General features: G+C 30.3%; 1 protein-coding gene and 1 long non-coding RNA gene across 2 annotated transcripts; one reads left to right on the forward strand and one right to left on the reverse strand.

The window, feature by feature from the left end:
- On the forward strand, positions 1–948 carry LOC141651083 (F-box protein CPR1-like). Its single transcript, XM_074458808.1, has one exon. The coding sequence runs from the start codon at positions 1–3 to the stop codon at positions 946–948; it is 948 nt and encodes a 315-aa protein (XP_074314909.1).
- An 11,913-nt stretch (positions 949–12,861) lies between these two features.
- Positions 12,862–15,191, reverse strand: LOC141652085 (uncharacterized). The gene is made up of 4 exons (XR_012546963.1): positions 14,908–15,191; positions 14,305–14,362; positions 14,003–14,080; positions 12,862–13,289 (listed from the first exon to the last, which is right to left on the reverse strand). It is a non-coding gene; the product is annotated as an uncharacterized LOC141652085 (long non-coding RNA).
- Positions 15,192–15,493: the final 302 nt, after the last annotated feature.

The following is a 15,493-nucleotide window of genomic DNA, read 5'->3' on the forward strand; positions in this document are numbered from 1 at the left end:
ATGAGGCTCCCCGTAAAAGATACTCCTAGATGGACTCAACCGAGGATCTTTGGATCGTATAATGGTTTGGTTGCTGTATCATTCGAGGATCAGTTGATATTATGGAACCCTTTAACAAGAAAACATTCATCGGTTAATTGGTATATTCATGACGACGATGGTGGACATAGACTTTTATACGGGCTGTGCTATGATGTTGGAAGGGATGAGTATAAAGTGGTAATTGGATCGAACTATCAAAGCCCACCCGTTTCGCCCTCGAATTTTGACCGCCTGGAAATATATGAAACAATACATGTTTCCCTTTGCAATTTCAAGGATGGTCGTTGGGGGACAGTGAATAGTGACTCTTTGGGTATTCGTCTATTAGACAGATGGTTATATATCGGAAAGGTCGTTTATGGATTGCCACATTGGGTTGTCGAATTTTACGATTTTATAGACCCGTTTGTAAAAAAGGAGATACTTTATTTCGATCTGAAAGACGAAAAATTTAAGCAAATGAAACGTCCTTACAACAATCGTGACGATAAAAAGTTGCTTGGGTTGGCGGCTATAGATGATGAAAACCAACTTGGTTGTGTTTTTCGTGATGGATTTAGTTCGTCAATAGAGGTATGGGTTATGAAGGAGTATGGGAACTCGGAATCGTGGACTAATTTGTTCACGATTCCGAGTTTATATACTACTGCTAATCATAGTTCGATTATGGATATGGATGTCATGGGATTTACGCCGAATGGGGAGTTATTGCTTTATGTGAATGGTAATCGATTATGGATTTATGATTTTCAAAAAGGAAATTGCCATGCAATTAAGTATAAAGACTTAAAATTTGATGTGGTGATTACATATGAGCCCAAGTTGATTTCTCCACCCGAGCCTTCAAAACACTTGAATAAAGAATACAAAGATGAAGACGAAGTCAATGATGACACATACTATTAGCAGAGGGTGCATATCGTAGAAGGCAGTGACCATATAGCCATATAGGCTGTTCGTATTAAGGCATATGCATATTTATTTCTTTGATGATATATGATCTTTAGCACTTCGAAAAATTATACGCATTTTTTTTATTAATAATAAGAGTATTATTACAGAACGATGCATTATGTGGGTTCTAGGAGTTCCATGCTTTCATTCATGAAAAACGCATACCTTTATGATTCGGCTACTAATACTCGAAAAAATGGATACTGACAAAGTTGCTAATTAAGGCTCTGTTTTGGCAAAACTACTGAAAAGAATTTGAAACCGAAAAGGTATTTAAAAACGAAAAAAGCTAATCGAAACCGATAAGTTAAGCGATTATATAAAAATGTGTTTGGCAAACCAAATTGAAAAAGGTATTTGATTTTGGTAAAATGACGTAAAAGGATATGAAAATTATTTAATATTATAGAATAAAGGGGTACCAAATGGAAAATAAGTCATTTTTAGTCGATTTCTCAAATGCTACCTGAGGTAGCATTTCATTTCAGGTACCTTATTTGACCAAATAAGCTACTTGTCAAACACTTGTAAAAAAACCAGGTAGCTGAAATTTTGGTCAAATAAGCTACTTTGGTCAAATAAGCTACCTGAAGTGTCGTGCCAAACGGAGCCTAAGACTAATGTTTTTGATGTACAAATCTTCAGTATCATTTATGTGCAATGATAGTGATAACGCGGGTAGAGGTCGTCGTACCCGATCAAACAAATTCTCAACTAGTAAAGGGTAGTCGAGGTCGAACCACAAGGAGCAAAGGTGATTTACTAATTGTCTAAATTCTTATGTTTAGCTAGGGGTGATTACTAATTGTCTAAATTCTTATGTTTAGCTAAGTCAAGCAATGATTGAAAGATTGATTATCTAATTAAACTAAACTAAATAACAAGTGAATTGAAATAACTAATGCAAATGCTAAAGAATAAAAGCAAGCTAATTTAATGCGGTTCTACTCAATAAATTAAGGACCTAGGGCACGACTCAACCACCGACATTCGTAATAAATCATGAGTTCTTTCAACTAGTTGTTAAGGGGTAAGTGTATTGGGTGCATGGAGACGCCTCTAATTCGCCCACCAACTCCCTCTCGGGCTCATGGTGGGACACTAGTGATACCGAATCAACTCCCTCCCGGGCTCATGACTCGATTTCCCCCGACTCAAGACTCAAGGCTCGCCAAAGTGGGCCCACTCCGCTCACCTCTCATCAAGATCAAGAGCTTAAGCACGCGATAAACTCCCGGTCATCCCTACCCTTCTCCCGAAGGCGAACTTCAAACCGGAAAACAAAGGCACCTCACTTGGGTTCTCCCTCCCGGGCTCAACCCAAGTCGGCACACGACTAAAAAGGGGTAATGTAATCAATCCCAACCTAACCAACTCCCGTTGGTGGACAAGGGTCAAAACCGACAATTACTCCCAAATAGACACAACAATTCAATTCCTTTGTTTAAACCCAACAACCCCTCCTCAACAACTAATTTAATGAAACTCAATTAGATAAATTACTCATGTTAGGGTCTAATCGCACCCGAATGAGGAGACTAGTCACTAATCATGTTGATTAAGCTACTCATTAACAATAACGATGAAATAAATATAATTAAGACAAGAAAGATTAAAACTATAAACTAAACTAAACTAAACAAATATAATAATAAACTAAACATTACTAATCTAACACAAGACACATTAAAAAACTATACTAAACATGAAATTAAACATGATAAGGTAATAAAGACTAAAACTTTAACTAGTGTAGATTCCGCGCAAATGCGCGATTTTTTAGACAATAATGTACAAAGACGTTAAACATTATAACTTGGTAACATATTTAAGGGTTATAAGAGAGAACTAGTTTTGTGGTCCGTGAAATTCACGGGATGTTTTGTTTTGAGTGTGATATTTCTAGTGTTTTTATTAATTGAAATTTTATAAAATATCAAAACATATAGTAAGCTCACCTTATGAATAATTCATCATTGATTGCGTACTAAGATTACAGGCATTTACATGTTAACATAAAGATCAAAATCGATAAATTAAATAAGCCAAAGTAGGTGAATATTGCTATTTTTTCGAAGGTAAAATGATGGGAAAAAAAAAACAAACAAATACCAAAATAAAAATATACATTTGAAAAAAAAAACTATTAGTCATTCACGTTGATGTCGTAAATCTTGCAGTTAGTCTCCAATATATAGTTATTTAAGCTATCATAGTATTTTACTTCTTCATATAGTCTTCTTTTTCCAACGAATCGACCCTATAATAAAAAAAAAGTAACTCAATAATTAGTCTGAATTAACCAACAAAATTGTGAAATTTGTTTTATACAATATTATCGTTGTTAACTTAAGTTTCCTCTTAAATAGTGAAAGAAAAAGGGAATGAGAATGAAGTCGTAGAGAATGAGTATTACCTTTGAATAGCTCAACACCACAAATCTTGATATCCCCTAAATGAGAACAAAACAAACACAAACGATGAAATTGAAAATGTGATGAACATTTCATAACCCAATTGAACTTACATAAAAAGTAAATAAATTAGTTAATAATTTTAAAATCTTAATACACTTGGCTTGATGTTAATAGAATAATAGGAAAGTTCAATGATACATTTAGTTCTACTTACGATAGAGATAAGAAAAATTTTGGCTTATAAATTTTGTCTTCCATCAAAAATATATAAAGAATTGAGGATGCGTTTTATGACTTTTGAGCATCCTTTTTTCATTATTATCAAAATTAATATAGGCATAAATATCAATCAAGGTTCACGACTTTTGAGCATCATTTTTCATTATTATGAAATTTAATATAAACATTAATAAGGAATAAAGCGAAATGAAATGTATAAGTTTTGCTTGCCTTTTAATTAGATTTATATATTTTATATTTAGATTATTGAGTTATAGATTTGTCTCATTATTATGAAATTTAATATAGACATAAATATGGAGGAAAGGAGAAATGGAATGTAAAAGATTTGATTTATTCATATTCTTATTTTTTTTTTTTTTTTTTTTTTTTTTTTTACAAAATCTACTTTGCATAAGAGTGGTTTAGAAATTATCTTATGAAATTTAAAATATGACATTCAGATGATGGTAGATATTTTGGCTTACTTTTTAATTATAAATTATAGTTTAATAAATTCAAATATTATTCCATGCATGTTATATTGTCAATATAATTAAATAATCAATAAAAATGAATAAGAATTAATGGGGTGTGAAAATGTCATGTGAAATGAAATTGAATGTTCTAAGCTACCCTTTTAATTAGATAGTATAAATTTCATGCAATGTTATTGATAATTAAGTATGTCATCTTCCTGAAATTTCAATACAAACACAAAAACAATAACTAAATAACATTCTTACTATTAATAAATTTAAAACATAATAAGGATAAAAAGCAAAAGAATTCATTTAATTATCTATGTATGTATACTTTACCTTCCAACTTTTTGAATAAAAATGAAAATTAGGATTGTTATAATAGTTATATAGGAAACTTTTTGTTATTAATTATTGATTAAATTCAACAATTTATTCAATTTATTCGAGGGAAGAGGAACGATTTTGTGAATTAAAAGGGAGATAAAAAAAATTATGATAACTACAAATTATAATGATGGTGAGAGAAAAACCAGAAAACCATCCTATTAAATAAAAGAAATTAAAGGTTAAATAAATAAGTAGACTAATAACCAAATTTATGAGAGGAAAATAAATAGTTTGTATTAATTTATTTTTTGTGTTTGCAATTAATATTTTTTTTAATTTTTTTTTGCTTACAAGCATGTGACTGTTTTAAAGATAACTTTTTAATACATAATCTAGACTTTTATAATATTGTATAAATAAATAATCAAGTAATCAATATAGATGAATTAGTATTTACCAATAAAAAATTGGCATGTGAATTAAAATTAAATGTTTTTAGTAGCCTTTTAACTATATTGTATAGGTACAATTTTTTTTTATTTTCAACTTCATTTATTCTTCTTCGTTCTTAATTTCATGTATTCGTTTTCATTTCAAATACATATAATACTACTCCATATGAAATATCTTGAAATTATTAACTTATAATTAATGCGTATTTTTTTATTGTAGTTTTTTTTAGTTAATTAAGTTTTAAACTAATGGAATATGGATGGATTTGTAAAGGAAATAAGTGAATTAAATTAATGCAATATAATAATAAATTGATAATCCATGTCATATTAGTTTGCCAAGTCACATTGTTATTGCATACGTGGCTTTTTTTCATCCCATGTGGCATTGTCTACGTGGCTTTTTTTAGACTAGCCTTTTAATAATGTTATATAGATATTTGATAGACGTTTTAACTGAACCTAATTATATAAGTTAGACGTTTTAACTGAACCTAATTATATAAGTTAGGTCATTATTAAAAATATTATTATTATATGATTACATTTACTAAATAAAAAAAACTGAAGTAATGACTTAATTATATAATAAAATTAGAGAATTTGCAAAAAAAGATAATCAACTTGTAGTAGTGTAGTACCTTTATATCATCACAAGACATAAAATAGAATTATGAAAAAAAGTATGTAGAATATTTTGTCCCATATCAACATATTATTATTAATGCAATCCCACATGTATAACAAAATCAAAATCAAAATCAAAATATCTCATTAATGTATATTAAAAAATTTAGTAGTATCTCCTATTTATGAAAGAATTAATATGGTATAATATAAGGAGTGAGGATCAATCATAGAGCATCTCACTTAGGCGAGAAAAAATCTAGAGAGCTTCTATTCTTTTAGTAGAAGGGGGAATTTTTTATCAACAAAACTTATTTTTAATATCCATACATATCTTGATATATATAGGGTGTCAAGTGTCAAATTAAAAAAAAAGTTAAAGGTGTTCCATGACCACTATATTGTTACCTCTTTAAATTTATCACATGATATAACTACAATTCTCATATGTTTTCTTATTAAAATGAAAATATTTGTTAACACCCATAAATACAATTGTTTCCTTATTAAAACATGGGTGAATTTTTGAGGAAAAATTGTGGATTGATTTATTCTCTTAGTATATAGGAGGATGAGAGGATATTTCACTACATTGTATTTTGATATGAAACAAAAAAAATGAAATGGAAAACTATTCAAAGAGAATTAAGTTAAGTTTGATTTTTTTTAATGAATTTGTTTTTTTTTGTCACGAAGCTAGTAGTAAGCATGTGTCAAGTTATTCTCTACGGTAATAATTATTGCATTACTAAAAAATGTAGTAACTTATAGTTTATAGTTTAATATTAATTTTATTTATTTTAATGGAAAAACCATAATGAATTTAATTAAAAGATTAGAGTTTAATAGTTTAATACCAAATTTTTTTATTTTAATGAAAAATTATAGTAATGAATTTAATTAAAATATTAGAGTTTAATTATAAGAATATATTTATTGAAAAGATAATTTATTGAAAAGATAATAATAATATAATAAAAGAATATTTTATTTATTACCTTATTTAGCTATATGGCTTTTGGAGGGAAAACTAAGAGAAATTTTATTCTCTTAGTAGTAGGGGGATGAATCTAATGACTAAACATAAAAGAGTTAACACTAAACATACTACCCACTACACTAATTATAACACAAAACATGACAAGAGTAGTAAAGATTAAAACTTTGAGTAACTAATTACATAAATTGATAAAAATAATAACTTGAAATGAAGTAAAAAGGGAGAGAAAATTAGTTATCCAATTGGATTAAGGAGGAAATAAGATGGTAAATCTTCATACAAGTGTTAAAAATTGAGGAGATAAACAAAATTAAAGTTAAAAATAATTAAAAGGAAGAACAATTTTATTGGATTTTTGATGAACTAAAACCTAAACTATCTTTTTTTTTTTTGAAGGTACTAAAACCTAAACTATCTATTTTATCCTACTGCTGCTGCTCTCGTCTTCTGTCCCAAAGACAACAAAACAATGAAGGCCCCCCTTGTTTCGCATGTGCACTCCGTATTTATGTGGTTGTGTGTATCCTTTTGTTTCGTATTTGGAAATCACAATTCATGCTGATCATTGGGCTAGAGTACTTGATTGAACATTGCCCAACTCCTTTCTTCCCTTTAAAACCTTAACTTGGATTAAGAGTATGAGGCCCACTCTTAATTTCCTTCCACTTGAGCCACTCTTAATTTATCCGGCTACCGCTTCATTTGGTACCTATAATTACAAAAAATACGAGAGCAATATCAAATCTCGACAAATTTTGTACATTGACACTAAATTACTTAAAGTAACTAATATTCCATTTTATTTCAAAACAAGTGAATTGTACGTAAAATAGCTATTAATTCAGACTTAATAAGAGATAAAAATATGGGTTTAAAGTATGTAAAATATTGAGTTATCAGATAGTTGATCAGGATACATCTACAAACTGACGTTACCTGAGAAATCGAAAGAAAGTATGTGGAGTGTTTGTTAGCTACGACGAATGACATTAGAGCTAGAAAATGATATAGTACTTTCTTAACTAAACTCGTAAGGAAGAAGAAGAAGCTGTTAACTAAACTTGTAAGGAAGAAGAAGCTCTTAACTAAACTCGTAAGGAAGAAGAAGGTCTTACGTTATAAGAGCTAAGCTCAGAAGGATGCCTGTTGGAATTTGACACTTAATTGTGTAACTTAACTTTTTAAGTTATATTAGTTTATGTTTATTACATGTTAGATGTAATTAAACTAAAAGAGAGTTTTAGAGACATATCTATCTATCAATCAATCAATCAATACTATATATTAATTCCAGAAACCAAGGGACTTCAATGTAATTAAAGAAATCTATACAAATTAATTATACTATATAGTTTTAAATCGATAGCACTGTGTGATGGACCTGATTAAGGGATCTCAATGCAAATATTATATAGTTTTGGTTAAAAGTATAATATAAAGATGCATTGCTGAAGAATATTTATGGAAATTACATTAAATTAAAGTAATTAAATTTAGAAAACACAAGAATATAGTGATTTTCCTTAAATTTAACATGCCACACTTATGGAATTAATTAGTATCATCATAGAATTATACATTAAATTAAATGTAGTAAAAGTAATAGTAGCAGCGCAACGAGATTAATAAAATTAACGGTATTAATGTGGGAGTAGTGACAGTTATAATAATGATAGTGGGAGTAGTGAAAGTAACTACAAATGTAGTGAAAGTAACAGTGGTAACAATGAGAAAAAAGTATGAACAATTAAATAACCAATCGACTCAAGGAAATATTTTATTTATTTAAATATAGGCCGGATAAAATTAACGGGAATAATGAAGTTAACACAAAAAAAAATAGAGGAATTAGTAAAAGAAACAATAATAACCACGGGAATAGTGAACGTAATGATATTAAGAAAGAATCTCGTGAAAGTAATAATATTAATAGCGGGGTAGTGAGCGTGTCTCATAATTTGAAAATAAATTTAACATTTCATCATAATTACAGGATATGCCGTAGAAAAATATATTATAAATAGTAAACGTGTGAGTTAGACAACTCCAACATAGTTTATTTCATTGAAAATAAAATTTAACGGTAAATAGAGATAGCTCGGGCGAAGCCGGGCACCAAACCTAGTACTATATATTAAATCCAGAAACCAAGGGACTTCAATGTAATTAAAGAAAGTTATACAAATTAATTATACTATATAGTTTTAAATCAATAACACCGTGTGATGGACCCGATTAAGGGATCTCAATGCAAATATTATATAGTTTGGGTTAAAATTAAATTATAAAGAAGCTTGATAGTTTTCCTAAACATGGTCAATTTCCTTAAAATAAAATAATTAATTAAGATGGTCAATTTTCTTAAAATAAAATAATTAATTAAGATGATCAATTTCAAGGAGACTAAAAGAAAGAAGATGCCTGGTAATTTTCCTAAATATTTATAAAAGACTAGAAGATGGTCAATTTCCTTAAAATAAAATAATTAATTAATACTTCTATCATGTACACTTATGGTATTAATTATTATCATCATAAAATTATATATTAAATTTAAAATCTATGCAATTTTATTAAACTTTATAGTTTATTAGATGTATATAGAGATGTTAATTATTTAACATACAAAAATATAATAAGTAGGTTATAAATAATTCAAGTTAGATTCCATAATATATAATATTGCATAATTCTTTTGATTTGATTTAATGCATATATGTAATATATTTATATAAATATATAATCCTTTTAAAATTGCATGCCTAAGTAGTAAAAGTAATTTCGTTAGTAAAGAAAAGAATTGTAGTAACATTGGATATAATTATATGATAGTAAACACTCATTTGAATAGTAAAAGTAACAATATTATCAACGAGATTAGTGAGAGAGGTAGAAACAACGGGAGTAGTGAAATAATCAATATTAATACGGCAATAATGAAACTAACAATAATTACGGCGAGAGTAGTGAAATTATCAATATTAATGTGGTAGTAGTGACAGTAACAATAATTACGGCGGGAGTAATAAGAGTAACAATGATTACGGGCAAGTAGTGAAATATTATTACTATTATTTCATTAATAAGAGTAAAATATTAATAGCGGGAGTAGTGAATTTGTCTCAAATTTATTTCACCGTAATTTTAGGATATATTATAAAAAATATATTAATGATAAATTTATGGGTTATGTAACTTTAAGTAATTTTATTTAATAAAAAAAAAAATAATGGTAAGTAGAGGTAGCCCGGGCGAAGCCGGGCACCAATACTAGTACTATATATTAATTCCAGAAACCAAAGGATTTCAATGTAATTAAATAAATCTATACAAAGTAATTATACTATATAGTTTTTAATCATAGCACCGTGTGATGGACCCGACCAAGGGACTTCAATGTAAATATTATATAGTTTTTGTTGAAGTATAAATTTAGAGAACACTATAATATGGTGATTTTCCTTAAAATAACATGCCCCACTTATGGTATTAATTACTATAAAGATTTAATTATTTAACATACATGAATATAATATAATATAAGTATTTTAAATTTTGGAAACTATTAAAAGGTAAATAAATCAATCTAGATTTCCAAAAAACATAATTTTCGATAGTTCATTAGATTTGTAATTTAATTAGCCAATAATAATGATTGCTCTTAAATAATATTCTAATCTAAGATTTATTTAAATATATAACTTTAATACAACTAGATAATCAACTACTATGATATGATAGTAACCACCCATGTGAGTAATAAAAGCAACAATAATAGCAACCGGAGTAGTGAATGTCATACTAACAGCAATGGGGTAGTGAAATTAACAATAATAAATGCGCGAGTAGTGAAAGAAAAAATTATGACGGCGGGAGTAGTGAAAGTAATAGTACTATAGTAGTCACAAAACATGTAATGAAAGTAACAGTAGGAACAACGGAGAGAGTATGAAAAGTTAACTAACAATTCAATTTTAAGGAAATATTAATTTATTTAAATATATGAGTTTGACAAAACTAACGGGTTAACAAAGAAGTAGTGAACATAATAGTATTAACAGGGAATGTAGTGAAAGTAATAATATTGACAGCAGGAGTGGTGAACGTATCACATAATTTGTTGATTAATTTTACATTTCATCATAATTTCAAGATATAAATTGTAAATGTATGTGTTAAACAAATTTAGCGAAACATATTTCATAGAAAATAAAATTTAAATGGTAAGTAAAGGTAGCCCGGGCGTAGCCGGGCACCGAACCTAGTCTATCTATATTAATAAAGGAAGCTTTTTTCGAGCGATTATAGAGAGTCCAATTTATATGAAAGACTAATGCTATTTAATATAAGTAATATATTAATCTATTAATATGAGAGACTAATGCTATTTAATATAGTAATATATTAATCTAACTAAAAATTTATCTTTTTTGTCCAATTACTAGGTAGAGTATTTGATTAACAATTACGTAGAGTATTTGATAGGCAATAAAAGACAAACCTAAATCCATCCTATAAATACAAAAAGAATTCAATAATTTACACAAATCTTAAGATTTACTTTTTTAGTCTTTCTAATTGCGTTGTCTTCCCGTCCCAATTTCAACATGCATTTATTGTCATTATGCTTTATAATAATAATAATAATTATTATTATTATATCTGTTGGTTTTATGGCATCCGACATCAATGAACCTTACTAACTCATATTTGCACTGTTTTCACAGGAAGCCAATAATAACAATGCATGTCTTGGAAATCTTACGCTTGATGGAGGATTATATGTAATGAAGATAAATAAACATGCATCAGAGAACAGTATCAAACTAAATTAAAGATTTAAAGGTTCGTTTGGTTTCGTTTACTGTGGTTGGATAATTAATTGGGAAGGAATGGCTTTTTTTTAAAAAGAAAATTTCTAAAGAAAAAAACCAACTGAGATTTTAATTAAATGATACTCCGTCGTTACTGACTGTCTTAAATTTAAAACAAAAAATAATTTTGACAAGCTAGATTAAAGAAATAGATTAATACTATTAATATAACTTGACTTATAATTTCATTGATAATTGATGTATCATAACCGTTAAATATTACTCCCTCATGTTCAGCCTAATGTTAACAAGTTTGTTGGGTCCTATACTTTATCGGTCTGTTTTGCTTGTGAAGGTTACAAACTTGTGACATCTCATAATCTCCTCCTACTTACCCTAAATAGATTAAGTAGGTAACCACAACTCCACAAGTATGTGCATCTTTATTCCTATTTTAAAGGTATTATTATATTATTAGTCTTGCTTTTAATTCTGTCCTACTTAAAAAGAAATTATACAGAGTATTTAATAACTAACTCTATATTTTTAGTAAGCAAGTATATGTCTCAATGATTTATCGAATCGAATCAAACCATATTGAGATGTAGTACCGTTGAATGAGTAAAGAGTTCATATATTTTTGGTCATTTATTACTGTTGATTTTCTACCAAGTTAGTCCTCGCTTTTGATTGAAATAGAATATGTTGTTAGAAACCATTTAGGATAATGGTTGGATAGTCTAGGCATCAATGTACCGTACTATCAAGTAATATATAGTTCACTATTGAATGAGTTATGTTATCTTTTCCAAAGATATTGGGCAATGTCATTAGCTATATATCCTTCTCCATTACAAGGAACTATACTTTTGGAAATTACTAGTTGTTCCTCCGCGCGCGTTGCGCGCGGAGTTCCAATGACAATCTCCGTCTATCTTGAAAATATTAAGCTTGCATATAACTCAATTTTTTTTTTATAATATTTGTTTAGGTAACAATTGTTTAGGTACAAACTCTATGGTAAAATTTGATAACTCAGAGTCACAAGGCCCATCTCCGTCTCGTTTTAAACTATCAAGCTTGCGGATAATCGGAAGATAATTAAGCCATTTAAGAGGACTCTACAGTGAGATGTGCATTGACGGATATAGACCTCTTATTGGCTGTGAGCCGGCGACCCATACATTTTCACCTTTTCAGTCTTTTCTGCTCCCACACTCATCTCGACTTCCCTGAATTCCCATTCCACCTTCCAAGATCAAGGCTACTTTTTTATGCCAGGCTAGTTTTCTCTAATTTATAACTTTAGATTGGGTTGAAACCGTCTCTTTTACTAAACGAAGCTTGGAGAGAATCGATTTTTCACCCAATTCATTTTCCTTTGCAATAAAAAAGAATAGATTCAGATGCAATAAAATTATTCAGATGCATTAAAATGTACCGGAGACTAATAGAATGGCTATTGTTGAGATTTTTAAAATATGGAAGTGGGGAGACACACTATGCAAATAGGGAGGGCTGAATGTGATCCAAACTTAATCCTTTCGAAATGTCCATGAGCCTGTTAAAGGCAAGATAAGAACACCTACTAATTTGGTTCTCGAACCTCTAATGTATTCCTTTTATATGAAAGGTCTCACAAGAAGCGTGTTGTAAGATAGTCTCATACATGAATTGGTGTAAATCTAATGGCATTCATTTTATAAAACTGAAGCTAATGGAAGAAATTTCCTGCTGTATATGCAGTTCAATTTCATAGGCAATAATGATTTGGTTAAATTTCTCAAGCTCAATGTTGAGAAAGGCATGTGGGTAACACTCAGGGTGGGGTCTTTGTTCAAGCTGAATGGAATCATGGGTAATAATACCACCATAATCAAATTTCTTGTTGCTGCTCCCAACGATGTGGACACAGCGATCATAACTGTGTTGACTTTGGCAGCAACACGCACCTGTGGAAAAGTGAGTTCTACTATGTCAAATTAGTATAGTAAATAACATCGGTCAGGACATAACATAAGTGACGATATCAGTGGGATATGTCTCTCGGTCGATATTAGCATTAGACTGAGTCTCATACAAGAGTAACTGAAATGCTATAATAAGTACTACTATAGATTAATGCGAGAATCCATATCGAGACACATTAAAAATTAATTTATTTATGTAGAACTGTCAGGAACTAATATTGCAACACATAAATAAATTAATTACATAAATAAATATTAACTTTCAAAACTAAATAAGACGGTAACCTAAACAAAGCCAAACACGGACGCTTTCTCTCCCTTTCCCTCTCCAAACCTCCCCCTCTCAATCTTGACCATGACCAAGCACAAACTCTCTGTACCTCCTCCTTCCCATCCATCCTGCCTCTCTTACTCCCTCTCCATCTCTCAATCTTAATATGACTAAAACCAAACAGGAACTCTCTACACCTCCTTTCCTCCCCTACATCCATTCCCCTATCTCTCTTTCTCCATCTCTCCCGACCCCTTCAAAAATTCAGAATGTAAAGTGGTTCATAAAGCTTTTGAAATATAGCTTCAAGGATTGCTCACAGCCCACATATTTTGGACTCAGAGCTCAACATGTTCTTAAATGGAGAGGAAGAATAACACCTATAAGTGACCATCAAATAAAATATGTAAAATTTAGAAATTACCCCGATTCCGCAGGATCAACCACCATTTTATTCTTGTTTGTAACATGCGGATCTTCCTTATACATCACTTGAAATCCCCTGAAATGAAGGGATCATGATTTGTCGGATGATCAGTGTTGGCCTAAAACAAAAGTGGCTTACAATTCTTTGTAAAAGTTGTACACCAACTACGTTGTTCACCCTTTTACACAATCATTCACCATGGTAAATACAGTAACAAACTAATACCATAATGTGATGTACAAGATAATCAAACTAATAAACTAAGAGGACACACATAGGAAAACGAAATAGATGAATACCTAACCGACACTGGAGGCCGAATTTGAGGATGAAATTCTTCGTCCCCAACAACTGCAACTGCATTAAAAAAGACCACATAGAAGACAAACTCGGTTTCTTAATGTTTGGATTTGTTATTAGCCGGGTTGTTAACCAGGCAGAGAACATATGGCCGTGAATACGACAAGAAACATTGGCTGTTTCCCTGCTGTTTGCCTAACTACAGCAAGGAACCCCGGATTTAGTTAAACCTCGGCCCGATCGCAAGGTACTGAAGAGCAGTCGCTAGAATAAGTATAATATTAAGAAACCGAATTTGTCTTATAAATTCAACAGGAGAGCTCTAGCGCCTGCCACGTTGCGAACAAAATAAAATCAACTGGGGAGCTCAAGCGTTCACCACTTTACGAACGAATAGGCAAGGGAAAATCGAACTCTGAGTTTCAGGCAAGTGAATTTTGTTAAAAATATTAATAACTACCCTCGAAATATTTCGTATATCGAGAAATCGATCTGACTTCCAATAATTAAACCAGAGAGAGATTCCCTATAAGTCAGCCTTAAACCTTATTGCCTTTCTCCGCAAATGTGATGGTAGCAGAAATACAAACTCTGGATCATACCTTCATGATGAGTAGAGGACCACAGTCAGAGCTACATGCTCATATGATGAAAGCACATACATATTATCTGCTAGCAAGGGAGAGCATCATCATCATCATCACCGACACCAATGCCTCCCGCCTTCATCTCGGTCGTCATCGTAACCAACAAAAAACAAAGTCAAATAAGATGTACCAACAAATAAATAAAGGGGAGATTCTGAAAAAAAAAAAATGATTAGTAAACAAAAGAAATGAAAGTGTAAACGGGGAATGAAACTGTCCCACAATCACCAACTTTCCACTGTCACTCACCACTTTCAACCACCTGCAACCATGACCCCCAATAGATTGCAATCAATAGCGATTCCAGTGTAAACCAAAATTAGTGAGCACATTAAAAATAAAAACCAAAAACACCCAACTTACCATACAAGCAACAACAGATACAATATGAGTACTGGGTTTGTGAATGAATTAATGAACACCCATATTCAAACCAATCTATGATCCACTAAAAGAAGACCCATTGATAGGGAAAACCCCTAATCCACCATTTACTATCTTTAACAAACCTAATGACGAATTCAAAACCAATCTTGAGTTA

The sequence above is a fragment of the Silene latifolia genome, chromosome 4 (genome assembly GCF_048544455.1).
Source record: "Silene latifolia isolate original U9 population chromosome 4, ASM4854445v1, whole genome shotgun sequence".
Classification (NCBI taxonomy): domain Eukaryota; kingdom Viridiplantae; phylum Streptophyta; class Magnoliopsida; order Caryophyllales; family Caryophyllaceae; genus Silene; species Silene latifolia.

Coding starts and splice junctions, on each gene's coding strand:
- LOC141651083 (XM_074458808.1), top strand. CDS start 1: ATGAGGCTCCCCGTAAAAGATACTCCTAGATGGACTCAACCGAGGATC.